Source organism: Pituophis catenifer, unplaced genomic scaffold, assembly GCF_029215685.1.
Source record: "Pituophis catenifer annectens isolate HBS135680 unplaced genomic scaffold, rPitCat1.0.hap2 SCAF_2, whole genome shotgun sequence".
In the NCBI taxonomy this organism is placed as follows: domain Eukaryota; kingdom Metazoa; phylum Chordata; class Lepidosauria; order Squamata; family Colubridae; genus Pituophis; species Pituophis catenifer.
Genome location: NW_027256882.1, coordinates 6,026,473 through 6,051,039, shown reverse-complemented (window position 1 = coordinate 6,051,039; position 24,567 = coordinate 6,026,473). Strand labels below are relative to the sequence as shown.

Below are 24,567 nucleotides of genomic sequence, written 5' to 3'. Positions count from 1 at the left end.
GGGTGAATGTAGGGGAGTCTTGGGTGCCCCCCAATGGCTCCCCACAAATGCACAGGGAGGACCGTGCCTGCTGCCATTCTGCTCCTCCAAAGGGGGCTTGAGGGGAAGCAGAGCAAGGGGGCCTCTGAGCAGAAAGGGGGGTCCTGCCCCTTCGCCTCCCTGGATCTGCCCACCCTCCTCCTGAACCAGTTCTGGCTTCCGACCCAAAATAGCCTGGATGGTGGATCCAGAGGCAGCGGAGGGAGGAGCCTCCTGCGGGGGCAGCAAAGAGGAAGAGGAGGAAGAGGAAGGAAGGATTCCAGGGTTTTCTTACATCTGAAGTTTATTCTTTTATAGCAAAGCGAAGGGAAGGGAAGAGAGTGGGAGGAAGACTAATGTAGATGAAGCTGCTGTGGGTTCAAAGCCAGGAGAGTTGAGGGATCTAGAGTGACAGGTCCACCTAGCATCCGTGGGGACAGTCTAGATGGTCTCCACCCCTCCCTCACAAGGAAGAGAGGCCCTGAAAGGAAGCTGGGGTGTATATGTGTGTCTCAGCAGGAGAAGGTCCAGGCTGCCATTCTCCTCCTCCCCCCAAACTGCCACCTTCAGCCTCCATTTCTCAGAGGTTGCAAACAGGACAAAGAGTCATCAGCTGTTAAATAAAAAATATGCTTTTGCATCGGAGAGCAGGATTAATTCATGAGTGCTGTAGAAAAAGAGATGGGGGAGAAAATCAGAATATAAAGAGACACTTTTCCTGTAAATAATATATTCTTCTTCCCTTTCATCCCCCACCCCCAAGGCAGACCCACACTGCAGGGGGGTGGTTGACAGGCAGGGACACAGAGAGAGAGAATCCGCCCATTTCAGGGAGGAAAAGGCTGGGATGCTTCATAGGAAGAGAGAAGACGGGGCTACGATGGGGGTGGCAGCAAAGCGGGGAGCCTGGGCTCACTTGGCCAGAAATTGTGGGAATTCTCACAAGGAGAAGGGGGGTCAGGAAGAAGAGCCTGTCCAGGTTCCAACTAATGAACCCAAAGGAGTCTGCATGGGGTGCCAAGAAGGATCCTCTCGGACCGGAGGGTGGGGTGCAGTTCAGGGAGAAGTTTTGGAGGGAGTTCATTAAGTTGATAGGTTCATCTCAAGGACTCAGCTCCACCTCCCACCCGAGGACGAACGGAGGTATAGAACGAGCGAACGCAATGATAGAACAATACCTGAGATGCTATGTTCATTATCAGCAATTTAGCTGGGCAGATCTCCTGCCATTTGCTGAAGTGGCCTACAATATCACAGTGCACAGTAGGATGGGACTCCCCCAGTGGTGAAATGTAAAATTTGTTATTACCAGTTCTGTGGGCTTGGCTTGGGGGGGGGGGTAATGTGACTGGGTGGGCATTGCCAACTTTCTTTTTTTTAACTTTTCAAACATTTTTTGCTACAACCTCTTCGGCCGAATCAGACAACTTCCAATCAGGCAACACAGCTGGGATTGTCAGACGCTTTTCAAAGCATTCAAAACCTCTATGGCTTCGAAGAGGTGGTTTTAAAAAATGCTTTTAAAAGCCTCTGATGATCCCAGCTGAGTCACACAATCATCAGAGGCTTTTTTTTTTACTTTTAAAAGCATTTTTTCAGCCAAAGAGGTTGTAGAAAAAATGCTTTTAAAAATTAAAAAAAAGCCTCTGATGATTGCGCGGCTCAGCTGGGCATAGGGCGGGGGCAGGGATTTTTGCTACCGGTTCTCTGAACCACCCACCGTCATCGCTACAGGATTAGGCGATCCGGATCGAACCAGGAGCATTTCACCCCTGGTGACACCAATTTTCCTCATGCCTGAATACCCTCAGGAACCCCCCTCCACAGTGAGCCTAACAGAATGGGTAGGTTGCTTACAAAATACGTGTGGGAATATAAACCTGGGGTGCTCCCTCCCCAAGGAGGAAATGGGAAGGAATGGCCCCCTCCTTCCCTTCCCTTTGGCAATTTCTCAAAATGTGGAAAAATTCTGAAAAAATTCTTCAGGAAGTGAGGGGAGCCGAATGTCAAGTGGCAAATCATCCCTGGCCTGCTCTCGAGTTGCCATAAGCAAAGGGGATGAGAAACCGATGAAACGGCATGGCAGCCAAAGACAGATGCACATTCCAGACTTATCTCTCTCAAGGCTGCATCCCAGGGTTACCCACAGCGGTGGGAGGGGAGTGATCTCTACAACCCCAAAATTGCTCCGTTGGCAGATGTGATTGATGACACACCCTTGGGAGAGGGGGGAAACAGGGTCGTGATTGGGGCGTAAATTATGTAGGGTCAGAGCTGTCTTCACTTGGGAACGTGCGGACATGAAGCTCCTAATAAATAACTGGATTTCTTTGGAAGCTTGGCTCGTGGCTCATGATTTAATTGGGCATCCGTCAGAACCCTGAGACTCTCCTCTTTTGCAATTTCCCAATACTTGGAAAAATTCTGGGCAAGATTTTAGCGTTTGTGTGTGTGCTTTTGTTTTTGATTGCAATACTTTTTCAGGTCTCTGTAAGGAAAAGCTGCCCAAAATCCAAAAATTGTTTTTTTTTTTTTAAAAAAAAGAACAATTAAAGAATTTTAAAAAACCACCTATAACTCTTAAGAGAGGTTGAGATGAGGGAAGAAGAGGAGAAACTCACCTGCAGTAGGTTGGATGGGAATTGCTGGAAGGAGAAAAAGACCCAATCAGAACCCTTCATGGGCTGGAGGACACAGGGGACCCCCTCCCCATCGATAGCCCATAATAGGTTGTGTGACCTTCACTTAATAACCGCTTGAGGAACAGAAGTTCCCACAAATATTCCCCAAGGGGCCCCTCTTGGCCACTTGCTAAGCTTGATGAGAGGCCTCCCCTAGAGGGTCCCCTCCCCACAACCTCTCCTCCAGCCCCCCAGACTCACCTTTCTTGCTCTTCAGGTAGGAGAAGAGCCCCACAGCCAGGAAGGCCACTCCTATCACGGCCCCCATGATCCCCGTCCAGAGTTTGCTCCTGGCAGAGCTGGAGGAACGGGGCTCTGGGGAAGGAGAAGGAGCCTCACCTGAGCAGGAGGATCAGGCCCACCTTCCCCCACAGGGAGGGTGTTTCTCCCTTCTCAGGGCAAGATGCGGTCCACAGACCAGGAGGGGAGGGGCTTACCCCACTGGACGGTGATGGGGGCCTCCAGGCTGGCATGCCCCACCTTGCAAGTGTAGATGTCCCCCCGTTGGGGCTGGGTCTCCAACATCACCTGGAGCTGGTAGGTCCAGTCTCCGTTCTGGAGCTCCTCCCCAAAGGCCACGCCCTCCTCCTCCAGCCGCCCGTTCTTCAGCCACTGGACCTCGATCTCCATGGGGTAAAAGCCGGTCGCGGTGCAGAGGAGGATGGTGTTGGGGGAAGAGGGCTCCATCTTGGTGGGGGAGATGGAGACGGTGGGCTTGGCTGGAGGGAAGGAGGAGAAGGAGGCACATGAGAGACACAACAGGAAAGAAACGACGCAGAAGTTGGGAAGGACAGACGCAGCACGAGTCGGATGATTCTTGGGATCTCGTTGAAAATGAAACCAGACTTTTAATTAGGTGCAATACCACAACATTTGTTTGTTTGTTTAGTAAGTTTAGTTATTTATTAAATTTATTTGCCAAAGTGGCCACAACTAACCCAAAGTCTTACAGACACTCTCCTAGCCGTGACTGCCACCTGCTCTCCGGGAGTCCAGGAGAATCTCCAGAATTGCCAACTGGGTCTCTGGGACAATGCAGCTCCACCCAGAAGGAAGTTGGTTAAAGTCCCCCATCTTGCCATCTTGGGGCTCCCAACACCCAAAGCCCTTTGGCCTTTCCAGGGTTCAGCCGAAGCCCCTAATCCCCCACTCAGCCCCTCCCCCCACAGCCTCCAGGACCCTCGAGGGGGCAGCCTCAGCATCTCCTGGGTCCCCAGAGGTGGAGATGAAACCTTATCACATCAGCAGACGGAGGAGACCTCCAGCCTCCCTCAATTTTAGGCAGCCTCAACAGAAAGAGGCATTTTGAAGGAAAGGGCAAAGGAGCCCAATGGGGGGCAGCCCTTTGCTCCCCATAACTGCCAGAATCCCCTGAAGGAAAAGTTTCTCCCCCATTGAAGATGAGAGACCCTGAATCCCCCCTTCAGAGCAGGAAGGACAGAAGAGGTTTTGGGGGATCTCAAGGATCTCTCTCAAGGATCCTTCCTGGGGGGTCTTTGGGGGGATTCAGAGGGAGACCCCCCACTCAGACCAGGCTCTGCCTGCACCCAGCCGGCCTCCTTCCCAGCCGCAGGGACCGACCATTCCTGGGGAAGGAGGTGGGGAGCGGTCCCTCTGACTCCCTCAGGGAAGCTTCTGCCCTGGATGAGGGGGGCAGGGAGTGGGGAAGGGATTCAGAGGGGATCTTGGATCTTGATCTCCTCCTTCAGCAAATGCTCCAACTGGCACAACTCTTGGATGGATTAATGGGGGGGGGTTAGCCTGGATGAGCCCCCCAAGAGAGTTGACCATAGATCCATTCCAGCCCAGAGTCCTTTGCTAACCATTTTTTTTTCTTATTGAGGGATTTTCTTATTAACAGTAAATTCTATAATGCTTAAATGCTCCAAGAGGCTTTTCTCTCTTAGGATCTGGAGGTTTTCCTCTTATGGAAGAAGGATCTTATTGGATTCTATGGTGAGACGTTAATTATTGGAGAATCTCTGGAGTTACAATGGGAACATTAAACTTAACCAGTTTTTAAGTGAAGATGCTTTCAAGACTTCTCTGATTCTAAGAAATGAATATAATTTCCCTGGAAAGGCCGAATGGCAACAAGGGCAGCTAAAATCCTTGATTGGCCTCTGAAACCCCATCAGTCGGTAGAAATATAGAAGATTTTTATTAGGGAAAGAAATAAAAGGAGAAAAGGAAATGTAGGCAACATTGAAGGAATCTGGAAGAGAGAAGGAAAGAATCTGAGGCTTCAGGGCTGAATGGAGGCCCAATTTCTTTCTTATGACCCCAAATTCAGTTTTAAGGTTTGTGGGTGTTTTTGGATTCTCCCCCCAAATCAGGAGCCTCCCCAGGAAGGAAGACGGAAGAGATCAGGATTCCTGTTATTGGGGTTTTTACATCTTGGTTTAAGCATTGAATCATGATGACAAATTCTAGGCTGCTTCCGTTACTCATTTCTTTCTTTATTGGATTTAAAAACTGCTGGACTGGAAATGACTCTGAATGAATAAAGAGAAAAAGAAGCAGAAGATCCATAGAAAAGGGTCGACAGGTGAAAAAGTGTCCACTAATTCTTTTTTTTTATTTTGGGTGAAAAATAAGTTTTTATCCCAAAGTGCCAAAAACAGCATTTCTGGAGCAGAGGAAGAGAGGGAGGGGCTTCTGGGTGGGAAGAGGGAGGGAGACGGGAGGTTCCTGAATAGGATAGAAATGAATCAGTGATAGAGAGAAATATATATGTAGATACAGGGAGTCCTCGACTTAGGACCACAATTGAGCCCAAGATTTCTGTTGCTAAGTGAGACGTTTGTTCAATGAATTTTGCCTCATGTTACGACTTTTTTGCCACAGTCATTAAGTGAATCACTGCAGTTGTTAAATGAGTAACAGGGTTGTTAAGTGAATCCAGCTTCCCCACGGACTTTGCTTATCGGAAGGTTGCAAAAGGGGATCACGTGACTCCGGGACGCTGTGACCGTCACAAGTACGAATGTGTTGCCAAGCATCTGGATTTGGATCACGTGACCCTGGGGAGGCTGCAACGGTTGTAAGTGTGAAAAAGAGTCATATATCATTTGTTTTCACTGCTGTTGTAACTTTCAACGGTCACTAAACAAACTGTTGTTAAGTGGAGGACTGCCAGTATTGAGCAGGAGAGAGAGAGACCTGGCTGGATTCCCCTCCCCCACCCCTACCCAAAAAAACCCTTATCTGGATGGATTTTCTTGTGGGGGGGAAATGGATCGAAGGGATCCCAGATTCCAGGCAGGAGGAGAGTTTGGAGCCTGGGAAGAAGATTTTGTCCATCTGAGAGTGCAGAATAAATAAATAAATGAGGAGTAAAACCTCCATCCGGGAGGATCCCAAGGAATGAAAGGAATGAAAGGAAAGGGGGGTCCCCTCCCAGGGAAGAGCCCCCCTCCCCCAGACTCACCTCTCCGGCCAATCAGGCACTCCTGGTAGTTGTACACTGTTGTATAAATTCTATCTGGATTGATTGATTGATTTTATTGTTTAGTTTATTTATTGCTATGATTAGTTTATTATTTATTCTATTATTTAGTTTATTATTTATTAAATTTATTTTATTATTTAGTTAATTTATTATTATTCTTTCTTTCTTTAGTTTATTTTATTAGTTATTTGTTTTATTTATTAGTTATTTATTTATTGATTTAGCTTTTCATTTATTGATTCTTCATTTATTTATTTCATTTTATATATTTGTTTATTTTACTTACTTATTTATTTATTGGATTGAAAAGATGCGGGAGTGGAAATGACTCAGAATAAAGAATAGAGAGAAGGGAGACCTGGAGAGAAAGGATTTTGTGGATTCTCTTTGAAGATTCTTTTTTTTTTTAATCCTAAAATCCCAAAGGTCCCAGAGGGGGAGGGAGACCCCCCTTATTGGCCTCCTGGAAAGGGCTCCCAAGGGGGCTCTGGGGCTTTGCTGGGGGGGGCAGAGAGGGGGAGGCAGCCTGAATCCCCTGAAGCCTTTTGATTCGTCTCTTCATGAATTAATTCATTGATTTTTCCACTGAATTGGAGTCATCCTTGCTTTTGAAACAACCACTGAATCTTCACCCGGGAGAGTCTCTATCAAGGGAAGGAAAAGGGGGTCCCCTGCCCCAAACTCTCCCCCAAACTCTCCCCCCCCCCACGAACTCACCTCTCCGGCCAATGGCGCGCTCCTCCCTCTTGGGCGCCTGGTAGCTGTTCACCCCGTAGTTGTACCGGCAGAAGCGATCCACGGAGTCCTTCTCGTACTGCAGGAGCTGCTCATCCCTGTTCCACTTGTCCGCACTCGCCTTCCCCAACTCCGTGACGGCCACGTGCTTCCCGAGGTCGCTGTCGAAGCGGGCGAATTCCTGCCGGTCGTAGAAGTAGCGGTCCAGGAACCTCACCCGCTGCGTCCCGTTGAGGAAGCGGCACTCGCACTTATGCTGGTAGAGGAAATGGGCTGCGAGGGGGAGGAAGGTCGTCAGGAGGGACTCCAGGGCCCATCGTTCCCAGCCACTGGGAGAGGAGGGGGGGTCTACACGGGATTGGGGAGGGGCGGGGGACTTTTCTTGGAGGTCCTGGCGGAAGATGCCCCCTGGAGGAGGGAGCGGGAACTCTCAGTCCCAGAGAGGAAGGGAGGCTTCCTGGGGGGTCTGAAGGGGGGAGGGGAGGAAAGAGGGGGAGGGGTGGAAAAAGGCAGGCAGAAGCTCAACCGGTTCACCGATCCCATTCAGTCTCTGCAGGGAAGGTGGGATCTCAAGGGGCAGGAAGGATGGGGGAGGGGCTGGAGGGAAAGTAGCTTCCATCCCCCCCCCACTCACTCTTCCTTTGGGAGGGGATCTGGGGAGGGGCCACATTGAGGACATCTAGACTGACTCTCTTGGGATCTCCCTGCCGTTCAAGCCTCACCTTCCCTTCCTCTCTCCTCCCTTTTCTCCTTCCCCCCAATCTTCAGCCCAGTTCCCTCCCTTTGGAGGACTGTGGAGGATCACCCCTCTTTCCTCTCCCCCTCCCCAAAAAGACCCTGCAGTGCAGCCCCCCCGAAGAGCCTCTCAAAGGGAGGGTCTCCCGCCCCCTCCTTCTCCCTCCCTTCCCCCTCCCCTCCAGGGGGATTATGGGGATCTGGGTCTCCTCCCCCAATTCAGGGGCTCCCCCAGAAGGGCCCGAAGCCCCCCTCTTGCCTGACCTTCAGAGCCTCCAATCTGAAATTCAGAAGAAAAAGTGAAGTTTCTGAAGAAGCCCAAAGACTTTTGCTCAAATGCCTCTTTTCCCTTCTGGGGATTCAGGGCTGAAAATGCCTCAGTTTCCCTTTCACTTTCGCTTTCCCCCCCACTTCCTCTTTCCCTGCAGCCCCCTCCCACCCAGGCACAGGAGAGGCTGCGACCCCCACTTGGCTACATGGGGGGAGGGTTAGGATTAGGGTCCCTCTCCGTCCTCCTGGGGGGGGGCTGTGGGGAGGAAGGGGGAGGAGACCACGCAGAGATGGAGGCTGGTGGAGGCTCTGGGGACCCATCGGCTTCCTTCCCCATTCCCAGCCCCCTCCTCCCCCGCCCAGCCCCCTCCTTACCGGGGATCTCCTTCCCCCCTTCGCTCCCGGGGATCCGGGCCAGCGCCCCCAGCAGCAGCATCAGGGGGAGCCCAGCCAAAGCCATGGAGGCTCCCCACAAGCGCCCCAAAGGGGGGAGAAAGACGCTCCCAGCCCCAGAGGAGGAATCGGAGGGTCTGGAGGGGGGGAGGAGTTTTCCTGGGACTTCGGAAGAGGGAGAGTCCAGAAAGAGCAGGAGGACCAATGGGAATCCTCCCTTCTGCAGCGTCATCGGTCTCCGGGCAGAGCCTCCCTTGACTTCGTCCGATGCAGGAGATAGTTCGGCGCAGAGAGAGAAGCGGAGAAAGTGGGGGAGGGGATCCCTTCAGTCTTGGGGGGCTGCAATCTGGGGGGTCTTTCATGCCAGCTCCGGAGGAGAATCTCCTCTTCCTTTTGCCCCCCCCCCCCCGTGATTCTCATCCTTTCTCTGTGCACCTGGACTGGAGGGGCGGACTAGATGCCCTTTGAGTTTCCAGAGTGACCAAAAGGAGCCTAAGCTGGAGCTGCGGAGAGTCCAGAAGGGCAAAATGGATCCAGAGCTCGAGGGGTCCTTCGGGGCTCAGTCTGGGAGGAGGGAGCCCCCAGCAGCTGCCCTGGATGACAAGGGGGGAGGGGCAGCCCCACAGCCAGCCAGGACTTGGGGGTCACACGCTCCCCCTAATCCGAAGGGAAGCCAGGAAAACCCTCAGCTGACAGTCCACGGAGGAAGAGGCGGAAGGGATCTGCAGGGATCCCTCCTAATCCAGCCGGATCTTGTGAGATCCCAAGTGAGTGAGGGAGATCCCAAGGGCAGGAGTGGTCTTCCCCTCCAGGAAGGGTCCCAAGTGGAGTTTCCCCCCACCCAGAGCCCAGCCAAGACCCCCCCATCCCCCCTTCTCTTCCGGCCCAAGCCCAGAATTCAGGGAGGTTCCCCGTCTGAGCAGCGGCTCTTCCTCCGTCCCCCCCCCCTCAATTGTCAGCCAAAGGACCCTCAAGGCACTTTTTCCTCCCTTGAAATTTTGAGGGCGTTTTTGTCCTTAATTCCCTCCAACTTTTGTACATCTTTTGAAGAGAAATATCGTTTCCACATAAATGCAGCTTTTCCCTCCTTTCCAAATCTCTGCCTTGATTTAAAATAAACCTTTAAGCTCCATAAATCTCACAAACATTTTATATTATGAAGGAGCAGATTCTCCTTTCCTCCCTTTTGTTCTTTGCCAGGGAACTCAACATTTTGCCTGCAGGGATCCTGAGAGAAAAGGGGATTTTAGGGGGAAAGGAATCAGTCCTGGGACTCCCAAGTCCTAAGAATCAGCCTCTGAGATGAATTTAGTTCTTCTGGAGGGGAGTTGGAGGAAACATTTTCCCAAAAGAAGGAGAAGAAAATCCATATCCACGGATATGATGTGTCAGAGGATCTGAGCGGATTTTCTTCCTTGGAAAAGGTTTCAGGATTATTTAGGAAGGATGGATGGAGGGACAGTATATTAAACCGAAGAATAAATTTATAATTTATAGAATAACCTGGAATTTTAATAGAAATCCTGGGGACTTCAGGGATCCTATTTCCTCCACTATAGGATTACAGCCTTTCAACCATCACAGTCTGGAAATCTCCCCCCCCCCCAAACTATCCCAAAAGGAGACCTTCTGTTTCTTCTTCTCCTCTTTCACTTCATCCATAGAAAACTTTTTTTCTAGTCTTTGCGGGAGATTCGGGTTCTGCTCAGTTACGCAAAGGCGGCTTAGAGAGATCCTGAATTCCGGATCCTGTTTCAAGAGCTTTGGGGGTCCAGAGGTGGCCTGGGTCCTTTCCAGGGATGGGGGGGCTGGAGGGGTCAAACTCCCCCCTGGCCCAGCACCAGCCTCAGCAGCCCAGAGCCAGGTCCCCCCCAGCATCTGCCCCACAGTTGTGTATCTGACACAGCCACTCACACACCGTCAGCCCCAGATCCAGGCAGCCTCTGTGGGGCCTCCCTCCCTCACCTGACCCAGGCAGAACCTCTGGGCCCCTTTCATGCTTCCCCCCCCCCAAATATTGTGCTCTTCTCCAAGTTCTCTCTTCCACACACACACACACACACACACACACACACACACACACACAGAGAGTTTCTTTCTCCAGCCCCCAAGAGCTGCAGAGGCGCTTGGGCTTCGCTTCCCCAGCCTGAAGCTCTGGGCTCCTCCGAAGCGGAACTGAGGACCTGGCCAGGATCCAGCAGGCAACAAGCCTCCATTCTCCCTCAGGGACTCTCCTCCTCCTCCGCCCCATGGCTGAGTCTGCAGGTGGGGCAGCCACAAGGTCCTCTGCCCCATTGGAAGCGGCTGAAGGGGCCCTTCCTGACCCCCGAGGAGACCCTGGAGATCCCAGGAAACAAACTGATGGAGGGCTGGAGAAATGTCACTCAAAGGACCAAATTCTCCCCCCTCCCCACAACCTCATTACAGTTCTCTAGTCCTTTTCTCCCTCAATTAAAGCCCATTGAAGAAAGGAATCCCTGACATATGACGGTTCATTTAGTGACCTTTTGAAGTTACAATGGCACTGAAAAAAGTGACTCTTTGCCTAACATTTCTTCTTTTTAAAATATTTTTTATTTTTGAAGAGACAGTATCTCCTCGTAGAGCCTCCATGGCTTCTGCCGGCCACAGCCTCCCTAGTTCTCTCCTGGGTCCTCCCTGATGAACCTTAAAGGCTTCTATGCTGAAGGGAGCCTCCCAGAGAGAGGATCGGAGGGGCCAGGAGGGGGAGGGGGAGGGGCGGCCTTCAAGGCTCCCTGGGGGTTGGAGAAGGCCCCGTCCAGGGTCTCCCCTCCCCTGGTGGCAAAGGCCCCGTATGGGGGGAAAGGAGGGGGGGCTGCTTTCAAGGCGGCCTCTGGTCTGCTGGGTTCCCCAGGAGCCTCTTTCCTCTTCCACCAGGCGCAGAACCTGCCTCCCAGGTGAGGCCAGGGGAGTCCAAGCCCCCCAGGACTCTTGGGGGGAGCTTCCTCCGGGCCTCGGCTAATTCACAGAAACTTCCATCTCTTTCCTCTGGTTGGTTGGGAGGCTCCGAATATTCCCCCATCCCTCTTTTCTCCCCTTTGATCTCAACCCAAATGCATTGAAGGAGGTTTTCGTCTTTCTTCTGTTGAGTTCTGTTGGTTATTTCTTATAATTATTTTTCCTGTGGTGGCCCCAAGACCCCAGATGAGGAAGGGGAGGGGGAAATTCTGCCTCGGTGATGGAGGCCCCTGGAGTCCTGCAGAGTCAGTCTGGATGACCTCTGGAGGGGGCGAGGCTCAGTTGGAGGGCTGCCTAGGGGCATCTAGAGGTGATGGGGAGAAGGGAGGGGTCTTCCACTTAGGGCTGCCCCATTGAACTCCCCCCCCCTTTTCCCACAGAGCAGGTCTTCCCCTCCGTGGCAATGTCTTCTGCACCAGGAATGGCTTCAGATGGATTCCTTGGAGGTCATCTAGTCCAACCTCCTGCTCAGGCCTACACCCTTTATACCATCGAGCAGGAGATTCCATACCATTGGAATCTGAGCCCCAAAGAGGGAGGGAGCCATTGGGTGCCCAAATGGGGCAGGACCCTCCAGTTGTGAAGGAGGGAAATGGCTGAAATGGCTGGGTGAATGGAGGGGAGTCTCGGGTGCCCCCCAATGGCTCCCCACAAATGCTCAGGGAGGACCGTGCCTGCTGCCATTCTGCTCCTCCAAAGGGGGCTTGAGGGGAAGCAGAGCAAGGGGGGCCTCTGAGCAGAAAGGGGGGTCCTGCCCCTTCGCCTCCCTGGATCTGCCCACCCTCCTCCTGAACCAGTTCTGGCTTCGGACCCAAAGTAGCCGGGATGGTGGATCCAGAGGCAGCGGAGGGAGGAGCCTCCTGCGGGGGCAGCAAAAAGGAAGAGGAGGAAGAGGAAGGGAGGATTCCAGGGTTTTCTTACATCTGAAGTTTATTGTTTTATAGCAAAGTGAAGGGAAGGGAAGTGAGTGGGAGGAAGAATAATATGGATGAAGCTGCTGTGGGTTCAAAGCCAGGAGAGTTGAGGGGTCTGGAGTGACAGGTCCACCCAGCATCCCTGGGGACAGTCTAGATGGTCTCCACCCCTCCCTCACAAGAAAGAGAGGCCCTGAAAGGAAGCTGGGGTGTATATGTGTCTCAGAAGAAGGTCCAGGCTGCCATTCTCCTCCTCCCCCCAAACTGCCACCTTCAGCCTCCATTTCTCAGAGGTTGCAAACAGCACAAAGAGTCATCAGCTGTTAAATAAAAAATATGCTTTTGCATCGGAGAGCAGGATTAATTCATGAGTGCTGTAGAAAAAGAGATGGGGGAGAAAATCAGAATATAAAGAGACACTTTTACCGTAAATAATAAACTCTTCTTCCCTTTCATCCCCCGCCCCCAAGGCAGACCCACACTGCAGGGGGGTGATTGACAGGCAGGGACACATAGAGAGAGAATCCGCCCATTTCAGGGAGGAAAAGGCTGGGATGCTTCATATGAAGAAAGAAGACGGGGCTACGATGGGGGTGGCAGCAAAGGGGGGAGCCTGGGCTCACTTGGCCAGAAATTGTGGGAATCCTCACAAGGAGAAGGGGGGGTCAGGAAGAAGAGCCTGTCCAGGTTCCAACTGATGAACCCAAAGGAGTCTGTATGGGGTGCCAAGAAGGATCCTCTCGGACCGGAGGGTGGGGTGCAGTTCAGGGCGAAGTTTTGGAGGGAGTTCATTAAGTTGATAGGGTCATCTCAAGGACTCAGCTCCACCTCCCACCCGAGGACGAACGGAGGTAGAGAACGAGCGAACGCAATGACAGAACAATACCTGAGATGCTATGTTCATTATCAGCAATTTAGCTGGGCAGATCTCCTGCCATTTGCTGAAGTGGCCTACAATACCGCAGTGCATAGTAGCATGGGTGTTATCGAGGGGTGAAATGTAAAATTTGTTTCTACTGGCTCTGTGGGTGTGGCTTGGTGGGGGGGTAATGTGACTGGGTGGACGTGGCCTAACAGAATGGGTGGGTTGCTTACAAAATGCGTGGGGGAATTTAAACCTGGGGTGCTCCCTCCCCAAGGGGGGAATGGGAAGGAATGATCCACCTCCTTCCCTTCCCTTCCCTTCCCTTTTGCAATTTCCCAAAACATGCAAAAATTCTGGGCAAGATTTTAGCATTTGTGTGTGCTTTTGTTTTTGATTGCAATACTTTTTCAGATCTCTGTAAAGAAACGTTGCCCAAAATCCAAAAAACTGCTCTATCCACAACAAGGAGATATTGTTCATGCAAGTTTTTTTTTAAAAAAAAGGAACAATGAAGGAATTTTAAAAGCCACCTATAACTCTTAGGAGAGGTTGAGATGAGGGGGAAGAGGAGAAACTCACCTGCAGGAGGTTGGATGGGAATTGCTGGAAGGAGAAAAAGACCCAATCAGAACCCTTCGTGGGCTGGAGGACTCAGCGGGACCCCCTCCCCATTGATAGCCCATAATAGGTTGTGTGATCTTCACTTATAGCCCCTCAAATAAGTGAATCTGCCAAAAATATTCCCCAAGGGGCCCCTCTTGGCCACCTGCTAAGCTTGATGAGAGGCCTCCCCTAGAGGGTCCCCTCCCCACAACCTCTCCTCCAGCCCCCCAGACTCACCTTTCTTGCTCTTCAGGTAGGAGAAGAGCCCCACAGCCAGGAAGGCCACTCCTATCACGGCCCCCATGATCCCCGTCCAGAGTTTGCTCCTGGCAGAGCTGGAGGAACGGGGCTCTGGGGAAGGAGAAGGAGCCTCACCTGAGCAGGAGGATCAGGCCCACCTTCCCCCAGGAGGGTCCATTATGGTTCTCCCCACAGGGAGGGTCTTTCCCCCTTCTCAGGGCAGGATATGGTCCCCAGACCAGGAGGGGAGGGAGGGGAGGGGCTTACCCCACTGGACGGTGATGGGGGCCTCCAGGCTGGCGTGCCCCACCTTGCAAGTGTAGACGTCCCCCCTCTGGGGCTGGGTCTCCAGCATCACCTGGAGCTGGTAGGTCCAGTCTCCGTTCTGGAGCTCCTCCCCAAAGGCCACGCCCTCCTCCTCCAGACGCCCGTTCTTCAGCCACTGGATCTCGATCTCCACGGGGTAAAAGCCGGTTGCGGTGCAGAGGAGGATGGTGTTGGGGGAAGAGGGCTCCATCTTGGTGGGGGAGATGGAGACGGTGGGCTTGGCTGGAGGGAAGGAGGAAAAAGAGGCACATGAGAGACACAACAGGAAAGAAACGACGCAGAAGACGGGAAGGACAGATGCAGCACGAGTCGGATGATTCTTGGGATCTCGTTGAAAATGAAACCAGATTTTTAATTAGGTCTAATACCACAACATTTGTTTGTTTAATAAACTTAGTTATTTATTAAATTTATATACAACTAACCCAAAGTGTTTTCAACACTCTCCTAGCCGTGACTGCCACCTGCTCTCCGGGAGTCCAGGAGAATCTCCAGAATTGCCAACTGGGTCTCTGGGACAATGCAGCTCCACCCAGAAGGAAGTTGGTTAAAGTCCCCCATCTTGGGGCTCCCAACACCCAAAGCCCTTTGGCCTTTCCAGGGTTCAGCCGAAGCCCCTAATCCCCCATTCAGCCCCTCCCCCCACAGCCTCCGGGACCCTCGAGGGGGCAGCCTCAGCATCTCCTGGGTCCCCAGAGGTGGAGATGAAACCTTATAACATCAGCAGACGGAGGAGACCTCCAGCCCTGGTGACGGATGGCCTCACCCAGCGGCTTCATGCGGAGGTTATAGAGGAGAGGAGAGAGGACGGAGCCAAATGCCTCTGAGCAGCCCTGAAGGTGATCAACCAAGCTTCACAAGAGAAAGAAAGAAAGAGAAAGAGAGAGAGAGAGAGAGGAGAGGAGAGGAGAGGAGAGGAGAGGAGAGGAGAGGAGAGGAGAGAAGAGAAGAGAAGAGAAGAGAAGAGAAGAGAAGAGAAGAGAAGAGAAGAGAAGAGAAGAGAAGAGAAGAGAAGAGAAGATCTTTATTTGGAGAGATAAAATTTCTCCCTCCACTTTCCTTTTTCTTCCTTTAGGATCCACAAGATACACAAGAAATCAGCAGAAGATTTCAGGGGGGAAAGTGCAAAATGTGATGTGGCTGCAAAACCCCCCAATTTTAGGCAGCCTCAACAGAAAGAGGCATTTTGAAGGAAAGGGCAAAGGAGCGTAATGGGGGGGGCAGCCCTTTGCTCCCCGTAACTGCCAGAATCCCCTGAAGGAAAAGTTTCTCCCCCATTGAAGATGAGAGACCCTGGATCCCCCCTTCAGAGCAGGAAGGGCAGAAGAGGTTTTGGGGGATCTCATGATCTCTCTCGAGGATCCTTCCTGGGGGGGCTTTGGGGGGATTCAAGGGGAGACCCTCCCTCAGACTAGGCTCTGCCTGCACCCAGCCGGCCTCCTTCCCAGCCGCAGGAACCGGCCATTCCTGGGGAAGGAGGTGGGGAGGGGTCCCCAAAATTGGACAAGAAATTCTTCGATAATTTGTATAAAATAACCACAAAATTTGTGTGGGAAGGGAAAAAATCAAGAATAAAACTAAATATATTGCAAGATGATAAAATTAGAGGCGGATTTGACTTCCTGGCATGGCAAAAATACTACAAGGCTGCAAGCTTACTTTGGATCAAAGAATGGATAACCCTGGATAATCAAAGGTTGTTAAACTTGGAGGGACATGACCTGATGAAGGGTTGGCATGCCTTTATTTGGAACACCGGGAATAAAATATATAAACACTTCAATAACCACACTATTAGGAAATCTTTAATTAATACATGGCAACAAATCCAACACAAACATGACATGAAAATTCCTGGCTGGCTATCGACAATAGAAGCAATAACCCATCCCAATGTACTATCAAAACAAAAAATATTAAGATACAGAGAAATATTAGACAGACACGGGAATCTGAAAACTAGAGAAGAATTAAAGGAACAAGGAATAACAATAGATTGGTGACCATACTCACAAATAAAGATAAGACATAGGAAAGATCAGGAGGAGGGAGGAATAGATTTAAAACAAAACCGATTAGACAAAATATTAGAATCCAAAGAAGGGAAATTAATTTCGAAAATTTATAAATATTTACTCGAATATGATCTGGCAGAAGAATTGGTTAAAGGGCAGATGATAGCCTGGGCGAGGAACATCGGACACACTATACAACTAGAAGAATGGGAAAGAGTGTGGGAAAATAACTATACCATGACAAAATCGGTGGCCTACAAAGAAAATCATTATAAAATGTGGTATCGATGGTATCTGCCCCCCGTATGGTTAGCAAAAATGTACCCAAATGTAAATCCGACCTGTTGGAAGTGTAAAAAAGCACAGGGAACTTTTTATCACGCTTGGTGGCTCTGCCCAGAAATTAAGAAATATTGGAACAAGATTAAAACATGGATAGCAGAAATAACAGATTATGAAATTGAATTAGAACCCGAATTTTTTTTATTAGGTATGATCAAAAAGAACATTAGGAATGACATAAAATATTTAATACTTCACATAATAACGGCGGCTAGTTTAGCAGTAGCACAACTTTGGAAAACAAATAGATTGCCAACTGATCAGGAGCTAATACAAAAGATATACACATGCGCAGAAATGGACAAATTAACCTTAGAGTTACAAGATAAGGAGGACTCAAAATATTTTATAATATGGAATAGATGGTACCAGTGGATAAATCAGAGGAGACCAAATGAGTTGAGATGAAATTTAGAGGAAATAATCATAATTAAAAAAAATGCACTGTCAGATAGATAGAAAATGAAATATGTCACTGTAGGTTTGTATATATGTATATATAATAATAGAAATTAGTTAGTAGTTGAAGTTGTTTATTGTATATGTATATGCAAATTTGTTTCTTGATTAAGTTAACTTTTAACTTAAACAAGCTTTTGTATGTTTTAAATGGTTTTTTAAGAATGAATAAAGTTTTGCTTTTTAAAATTAAAAAAAAAAATAAGGAAAGGGCAAAAGAGCCCAATGGGGGGCAGCCCTTTGCTCCCCATAACTGCCAGAATCCCCTGAAGGAAAAGTTTCTCCCCCATGAAGATGAGAAACCCTGAATCCCCCCTTCAGACCAGGAAGGGCAGAAGAGGTTTTGGGGGATCTCATGATCTCTCTCAAGGATCCTTCCTGGGGGGGCTTTGGGGGGATTCAGAGGGAGACCCACCCAGCCGGCCTCCTTCCCAGCCGCAGGAACCGGCCATTCCTGGGGAAGGAGGTGGGGAGGGGTCCCTCTGACTCCCAGAGGGAAGCTTCTGCACTGGATGAGGGGGGGCAGGGAGTGGGGAAGGGATCCAGAGGGGATCTGGGATCTTGATCTCCTCCTTCAGCAAATGCTCCAACTGGCACAACTCTTGGATGGATTAATGGGGGGGGGGTTTAGTCTGGATGAGCCCCCCAAGAGAGTTGACAATAGATCCATTCCAGCCCAGAGTCCTTTGCTAACCATTTTGTTTTTCTCTTGAGGGATTTTCTTATTAACAGTAAATTCTATGATGCTTAAGAAGAACCCATTTTTAAATGGTTCTTTGTAATTCCAACCTGGGATCTGGTCAGGTTTCCACACAGACAAATAGCAACATTTCAGGTGTGAGTTGTTTTTATTTTCCAGGAAAATCCCATTTGCCTCTTGGGACATTAAAGGCCTTTGTGGAATTGCTAAAAGAAGGCAGAGGCTTTACAAACTGAGAATGGCCTTTTTTTTTTCAACAGGAAATGCAAATTTTGGATGAGAAAAAAAGTCTTTTAGCAAGAAAATGGAAGGATCAGATTTTAAAGCTGCAATTTGGTATTTTTCCATGTTTATTTTTATAGCCCATCCCAAACCTCCTTATTTACAAGACTGCCGTGTGAAGATTTTGGGGTTCCAATTTGGCCAGATGGGAGTTGCTGGAGATTTTAATTGGATTGGAAAAAGATATTTTTTTTTCCTTTTAAATACCTACCGAGAGACACAACTTTCTCCCTCGGCCCATCCAGGAATACAGTTTAATAGACAAATAGAGACCTCTTGATTTAAAACAGCAGGAGGACAAAGTACATTTTATCTGCCCCACATCATGTCATTCAAGATTTATTTTTGATATCAAGCTCGATGCCTAATGTAGTAAAATAGGAGACAGATATAAATCAGAGTTTCTTGTAAAAATCAAATCCAGAAAGCACCCACAGGCAGACTGATTCAGCAGGATTCATTAAGTTCTTTATATACATATATATAATTTTGGGGAGAGTTGAGGGAAGGTTGAGAGCCTCTCTTGGTGGCCAGAGAAAAGCTTTGGCCTCTCGGGGGAAGGAGACGCCCGGATCTCTCTGGAGAGAAAAGTCAGCTCAGAAGTCAAAGAAAAAGGAAGAGAAAATTCCCCCAAGAGACTCAAGAAACATCCAGTGATTTCAGGTCTCCTAAACTGGAGCCGCACCAACAATTGGCTTTAAATACACGGAATTTAATGAATATTCCTGTTCTTTCAATAAATGGAGAATTATTGGCCTCTTGTCTGAAGTATTTTCATGGAAGTAAAAATAATACTTTTGATGAAGAAGAAATTATATGAATCACAATGAAATTCAGGATCACTATTTTGGATTTATAATAAAAATGCATTCTATTTATGTGGATGAAGCTTGGGAGCAGCTAAAGGTTTTTCACAAACCAACCAGAGATTTTGGTCCTGTCCCTGAACCAGAGGAAGGAAGGAAGGAGGGAAGGAGGGGAGGGAGGAAAAGAGGAGGGGAGGATGGGCTTTGGAGTCTTTGGGCAGCTGATGAAGCTCCTTTCCCTGAAGGGAAAATCCCCCCAGAGACCCCCAAAAGGAGGGAGGAGGGAGGGAGGCCCTGAGAGGCCCACAAAAGAGACACACTCACAACACCAACACAATTGGCACTTGGGGCACTTTCAGAGGTTATCAAAAATCATTAGATAAATTAATCAAAGTGGTGAAATTTCTATATTAAATATTATTGGAATGAGAATTATTTCAAGTACTGTGCCAGATGACAAGAATGTTGGGCTGTTTGTAGGGGGAAAATAAACATTAAATATCGTCCAGGAACAAATTAAACAGCTGGATATTATTATCTCCATGAAAATATCCTCTTTGGTAGTAAAAAACATTTCCAAATGCATCTTATGTGGCAGGTGAAAATCCTCCCAGGTTTGCAGGGAAGAATTTAGGAGTGAAAATGAGTTTTGCCTCCAGACTGAATCTACGGAGGACAAAATCTCTGTTGGTTCCCCTGAAATAAGAGTAGACAAAAAGAAAAAAAGGGATAAATTATCAAGAACCTTCTTCGACTTAGCGGATGAATTAAACTTAGTAGATATTTGGCAGATCTTACATCCAATCAAGAAACAATATTGAAGACATGGGTCTTCCGTCAACTCAACTGATCCGTTTGAGGGTACACTGTCATAATTTTAAACTGTTTTAATGGGGTTGCTGATTTTAATTTTATTTCATTGTGATTTGTATTGGAATTTGTCATTTTGTAAGCCGCCTTGAGTCCCCAGGGAGAAAGGCGGCATATAAATCGCAATAATAAATAAATAAATATACTTTCTATTCGAATCCCCAAAAATTGTGGTCGAGAATTGATACGATGTGGGTTAGTAGGAGCTTGGGGATGGAAATCGAATCTGCAGAAATAACACCGAACATATGGGTGGACTATAACCTTTTAGAAATAAGGTTTGTGGGTGTTTTTGGACTCTCCCCCCAAATCAGGAGCCTCCCCAGGAAGGAAGAGGGAAGCGATCAGGGTTCCTGTTATTGGGGGTTTTACATCTTGGTTTAAGCATTGAATCATGATTACAAATTCTAAACTGCTTCCGTTACTCATCTGTTTCTTTATTGGATTGAAAAGCTGCTGGACTGGAAATGACTCAAATGAAGAAGGCAGAAAAAGGAGCGAAAGATCCATATAGGAAGGGGATAACAGGTGGAAGAGACTCCATTCCTTTTTATTATTATTTCAGGTTAAAAAAAACCCACATTTTTTTTATCCCAAAGTGCCAAAAAGAGCATTTCTGGAGCAGAGGAAGAGAGGGAGGGGCTTCTGGGTGGGAAGAGGGAGGGAGACGGGAGGTTCCTGAATAGGATAGAAATGAATCAGGGATAGAGAGAAATATATATGTAGATACAGGGAGTCCTCGACTTAGGACCACAATTGAGCCCAAGATTTCTGTTGCTAAGTGAGGCGTTTGTTCAATGAATTTTGCCCCATGTTACGACCTTTCTTGCCACAGTCATTAAGTGAATCACTGCAGTTGTTAAATGAGTAGCAGGGTTGTTAAGTGAATCCAGCTTCCCCGTGGACTTTGCTTGTTGGAAGGTCGCTAAAAGATCATGTGACTCTGGGATGCTGTGACCGTCACAAGTACAAGTGTGTTACCAAGCACCTGGATTTGGATCACGTGACCCTGGGGAGGCTGCAACGGTCGTAAGTGTCAGAAACAGAAGTCATTTTTTTTCTCTGCCGTTTTAACTTTCAACGGTCACTAAAGAAACTGTTGTAAGTGGAGGACTGCCTGCATTGAGCAGGAGAGAGGGAGAGAGAGATCTGGCTGGATTCCCCTCCCCCACCCCCACCCAAAAAACCCTTATCTGGATGGATTTTCTTGTGGGGGGGCGAATGGATCAAAGGGATCCCAGATTCCAGGCAGGAGGAGAGTTTGGAGCCTGGGAAGAAGATTTTGTCCATCTGAGAGTGTAGAATAAATAAATAAATGAGGAGTAAAATCTCCATCCGGGAGGATCCCAAGGAATGAAATGAATGAAATGAAAGGGGGATCCCCTCCCAGGGAAGAGCCCCCCTCCCCCAGACTCACCTCTCCGGCCAATCAGGCGCTCCTCCGCCTTGGGCTCCTGGTAGTTGTACACTGTATAGAACTGTATACAGTTGTATACATTCTATCTGCATTGATTGATTGATTTTATTGTTTAGTTTATTTATTGCTATTGTTAGTTTATTATTTATTCTATTTAGTTAGTTTATTATTTATTAAATTTATTGTATTATTTAGTTAATTTATTATTATTCTTTCTTTCTTTAGTTTATTTTATTAGTTATTTATTTTATTTATTATTTATTTATTTATTTATTTAGCTTTTCATTTATTGATTCTTCATTTATTTATTTAATTTTACATATTTGTTTATTTTACTTACTTATTTATTAATTGGATTGAAAAGATGCCGGAATGGAAATGACTCAGAATGAAGAATAGAGAGAAGGGAGACCTGGAGAGAAAGGATTTCGTGGATTCCCTTTGAAGATTCTTTTTTTTTTTAAATCCTAAAATCCCAAAGGCCCCAGAGGGGGAGGGAGCCCCCCCCTTACTGGCCTTCTGGAAAGGGGTCCCAATGGGGCTCTGGGGCTTTGCTGGGGGGGGGCGGAGAGGGGGAGGCAGCCTGAATCCCCTGAAGCCTTTTAATTAATCTTTTCATTAATTAATTCATTGATTTTTCCACTGAATTGGAGTCATCCTTGCTTTTGAAACAACCACTTAGTCTTCATCCGGGAGAGTCTCAATCAAGGGAAGGAAAAGGGGGTCCCCTCCCCCAAACTCCCCCCCAAACTCTCCCCCCCCCCCACGAACTCACCTCTCCGGCCAACCACAGAATTCCTCTGGAGAACCCCGTAGTTGTGCCGGCAGAAGCGATCCACGGAGGCCTTCCGGTACTGCAGCTCGACCTCATCCCTGTTCCAAGCGTCCGCAGTCCCCTTCCCAAACTCCGTGACGGCCACGTACTTTCCGAGGTCGCTGTCGAAGCGCACGAACTCCTGCCGGTCGTAGAAGTTCCTGTACAGGTATCTCACCCGCTGCGTCCCGTTGAGGAAGCGGCACTCGAACTTCCACTGAGTAAGGAAATGGGCTGCGAGGGGGAGGAAGGCGGTCAGGAGGGACTCCAGGGCCCATCGTTCCCAGGGGAGGAGGGGGAGGGAGGCAGGGGACCCTCTGAGAGAGACTGGGGGAAGACGCCCCCTGGAGGAGGGAAAGGGAACTCTCTCAGTCCCAGAGAGGAAGAGAGGCTTCCTGGGGGGGTCAAAGGCAGGCAGAAGCTCAACTGGTCGGGCAGATCTCCTCTCTGCAGGGAAGGTTGGATCTCAAGGGACAGGAATTGGGGGAGGGGAGGGCCGGAGGGAAAGTAACGTCCATACCCCCCACTCTCTCTTCCTTTGGGAGGGGATATGGGGAGGGGTCCCAATGAGGACATCTAGACGGACTCTCCCGGGGTCTCCCAGCCATTCGAACCCCCACCTTCCCTGGGTCCCCCCAGCTTTTCTTCTTCCCCCCAATCTTCAACTCAATTCCCTCCCTTTGGAGGATTCTCGGGGATCACCCGTTTCCTCTCCCCCTCCCCCAAAAGACCCCCTGCAGTCCCCAGGGTCACGTCAAAGGGAGGGTCTCCAGCCCCCTTCACAAAGGGGAGCCCCCAATCTCCTTCTCCCTCAGTACTCCCCCCTCCCCTCCAGGTCCCGATAGAGCAGTGGGAGATTATGGGGGCTGGGGGCTTCTTGGTCTCCTCCCCACATTCAGAGTCTCCCCAGAAGGGCCCGAAGCCCCCCTCTTGCCTGACCTTCACAGCCTCAAAGTTGAGATTGAGGAGAAAAAGTGAAGTTTCTGAAGAAGCCCAAAGACTTTTGCTCAAATGCCTCTTTTCCCTTCTGGGGATTCAGGGCTGAAAATGCCTCAGTTTCCCCCTTTCGCTTTTCCTCCCCTTCCTCTTTCCATGCAGCCCCCTCCCACCCAGACGCTGCGGAGGGGGGGGCGAGAAAGGGGCCCGGCTGAGACCCCCACCTTGGCTACAATCGGGGAAGGGGGGAGGGGTCCTCCTGGGGGAGAGGTGGGGAGGAAGGGGGAGGAGACCACTCAGAGATCGAGGCTGTTGAAGGCTCTGGAGACACAGCAGCTTTCTTCCCCCCATCCAGGGGTCCTTCCCAGGCCCTTCCTCCCCCCAACCCCCTTCTTCCCCCAGCGCCCTCGAGCCCCCTCCTTACCGGGGGTCTCCTTCCCCCCTTCGCTTCCGGGGATCCGGGCCAGCGCCCCCAGCAGCAGCATCAGGGGGAGCCCAGCCAAAGCCATGGAGGCTCCCCACAAGCGCCCCAAAGGGGGGAGAAAGACGCTCCCAGCCCCAGAGGAGGAATCGGAGGGTCTGGAGGGGGGGAGGAGTTTTCCTCGGACTTCGGAAGAGGGAGAGTCCAGAAAGAGCAGGAGGACCAATGGGAATCCTCCCTTCTGCAGCGTCATCGGTCTCCGGGCAGAGCCTCCCTTGACTTCGCCCGATGCAGGAGATAGTTCAGCGCAGAGAGAGAAGCGGCTCCGGAGGGGAGCGTGGACTTCCTTTTCCCACCCTCCCACCCAGGATTCTCATCCAATCTCCCTTTGTGCGTCTGGAGGGGTGGACTAGATGCCCTCTGAGTTCCCACAGTGCCCAGAAGGAGCCTAAACTGGAGCTGCGGAGAGTCCAGGAGGGCAAAGTGGATCCAGAGCTCGAGGGGTCCTTCGGGGCTCAGAAGGGGAGGAGGGACCCCCAGCAGCTGCCCTGGATGACAAGGGGGGAGGGGCAGCCCCACAACCAGCCAGGACTTGGGGGTCACACGCTCCCCACAATCCGAAGGGAAGCCAGGAAAACCCTCAGCTGACACTCCAGGCAGGATCTGCAGGGATCCCTCCTAATCCAGCCGGATCTTCTCCCCAGCCCCCCCCCCCCTTCACGGGGGATTCTCCGTAGGGATCTCTTGGCTTCACAAGAGAAAAGGGCGTTTCCCTTCCATGAAACACGCGTCTCCCCTGCACCTCCTTCCGATTCCCCAACCCCAAATGTGAAGGAATCTCCCTCTTCCTTCCTTCCTTCCTTCCTTCCTTCCTTCCTTCCTTCCTTCCTTCCTTCCTTCCTTCCTTCCTTCCTTCCTTCCTTCCTTCCTTCCTTCCTTTCTTTCTGTCGGGATCCCCCTTTTCCTTGCAAAGCAGCCCCGGATGAAGATCCTGGAATGAAGTTTCGCTCCTTTCCTCGGAGAACGTCCACACCTTCGCTATAATGCACCACAATCTCTACTTTCAGCAGAAAAAAATATATAGAAAGTTACATTTTGGAAGAAATTTTGCCATCTAATTGTGCAGCTCTAGAGTGGAATCGTGATGAGATTTGGGTATTTTGGCTGTGGAACAGGAAGCACCCCTAAAACAAAAGGCTCCTTTTTATGATGTTCCATTAAGATTATAAGGGCGTGAAAGAGAAAATAAAAGTCTTAGGGAAATGGGGAAGGGAAAGAAAAGGGAAGGAGAAGT

General features: G+C 49.7%; 2 protein-coding genes across 2 annotated transcripts; both read right to left on the bottom strand.

Annotated features, from left to right (window-relative positions):
- Positions 1 to 321: 321 nt before the first annotated feature.
- Positions 322 to 8,515, bottom strand: LOC139311713 (rano class II histocompatibility antigen, A beta chain-like). The gene is made up of 6 exons (XM_070936198.1): positions 8,266 to 8,515; positions 6,868 to 7,158; positions 3,137 to 3,418; positions 2,901 to 3,014; positions 2,640 to 2,663; positions 322 to 685 (listed from the first exon to the last, which is right to left on the bottom strand). The coding sequence occupies exons 1-6, from the start codon at positions 8,513 to 8,515 to the stop codon at positions 672 to 674; spliced, it is 975 nt and encodes a 324-aa protein (XP_070792299.1). The 3' UTR covers positions 322 to 671.
- Positions 8,516 to 12,224: 3,709 nt separating this feature from the next.
- LOC139311712 (H-2 class II histocompatibility antigen, E-S beta chain-like) lies at positions 12,225 to 23,526 on the bottom strand. The gene is made up of 6 exons (XM_070936197.1): positions 23,277 to 23,526; positions 21,878 to 22,150; positions 14,152 to 14,433; positions 13,882 to 13,995; positions 13,621 to 13,644; positions 12,225 to 12,550 (listed from the first exon to the last, which is right to left on the bottom strand). Exons 1-6 carry the CDS (start codon positions 23,524 to 23,526, stop codon positions 12,537 to 12,539), a joined length of 957 nt encoding a protein of 318 aa, XP_070792298.1. The 3' UTR covers positions 12,225 to 12,536.
- Positions 23,527 to 24,567: the final 1,041 nt, after the last annotated feature.

Coding starts and splice junctions, on each gene's coding strand:
- LOC139311713 (XM_070936198.1), bottom strand. CDS start 8,515: ATGACGCTGCAGAAGGGAGGATTCCCATTGGTCCTCCTGCTCTTTCTG. Junction 3,419..6,867: donor GCGCGCCATTGGCCGGAGAG/GTGAGTTCGTGG, acceptor CCTTCCCTCCAG/CCAAGCCCACCGTCTCCATC. Junction 2,664..2,900: donor CTACCTGAAGAGCAAGAAAG/GTGAGTCTGGGG, acceptor TTCTCCTTCCAG/CAATTCCCATCCAACCTACT.
- LOC139311712 (XM_070936197.1), bottom strand. CDS start 23,526: ATGACGCTGCAGAAGGGAGGATTCCCATTGGTCCTCCTGCTCTTTCTG. Junction 22,151..23,276: donor AGGGGGGAAGGAGACCCCCG/GTAAGGAGGGGG, acceptor TCCCCCTCGCAG/CCCATTTCCTTACTCAGTGG. Junction 14,434..21,877: donor TTCTGTGGTTGGCCGGAGAG/GTGAGTTCGTGG, acceptor CCTTCCCTCCAG/CCAAGCCCACCGTCTCCATC.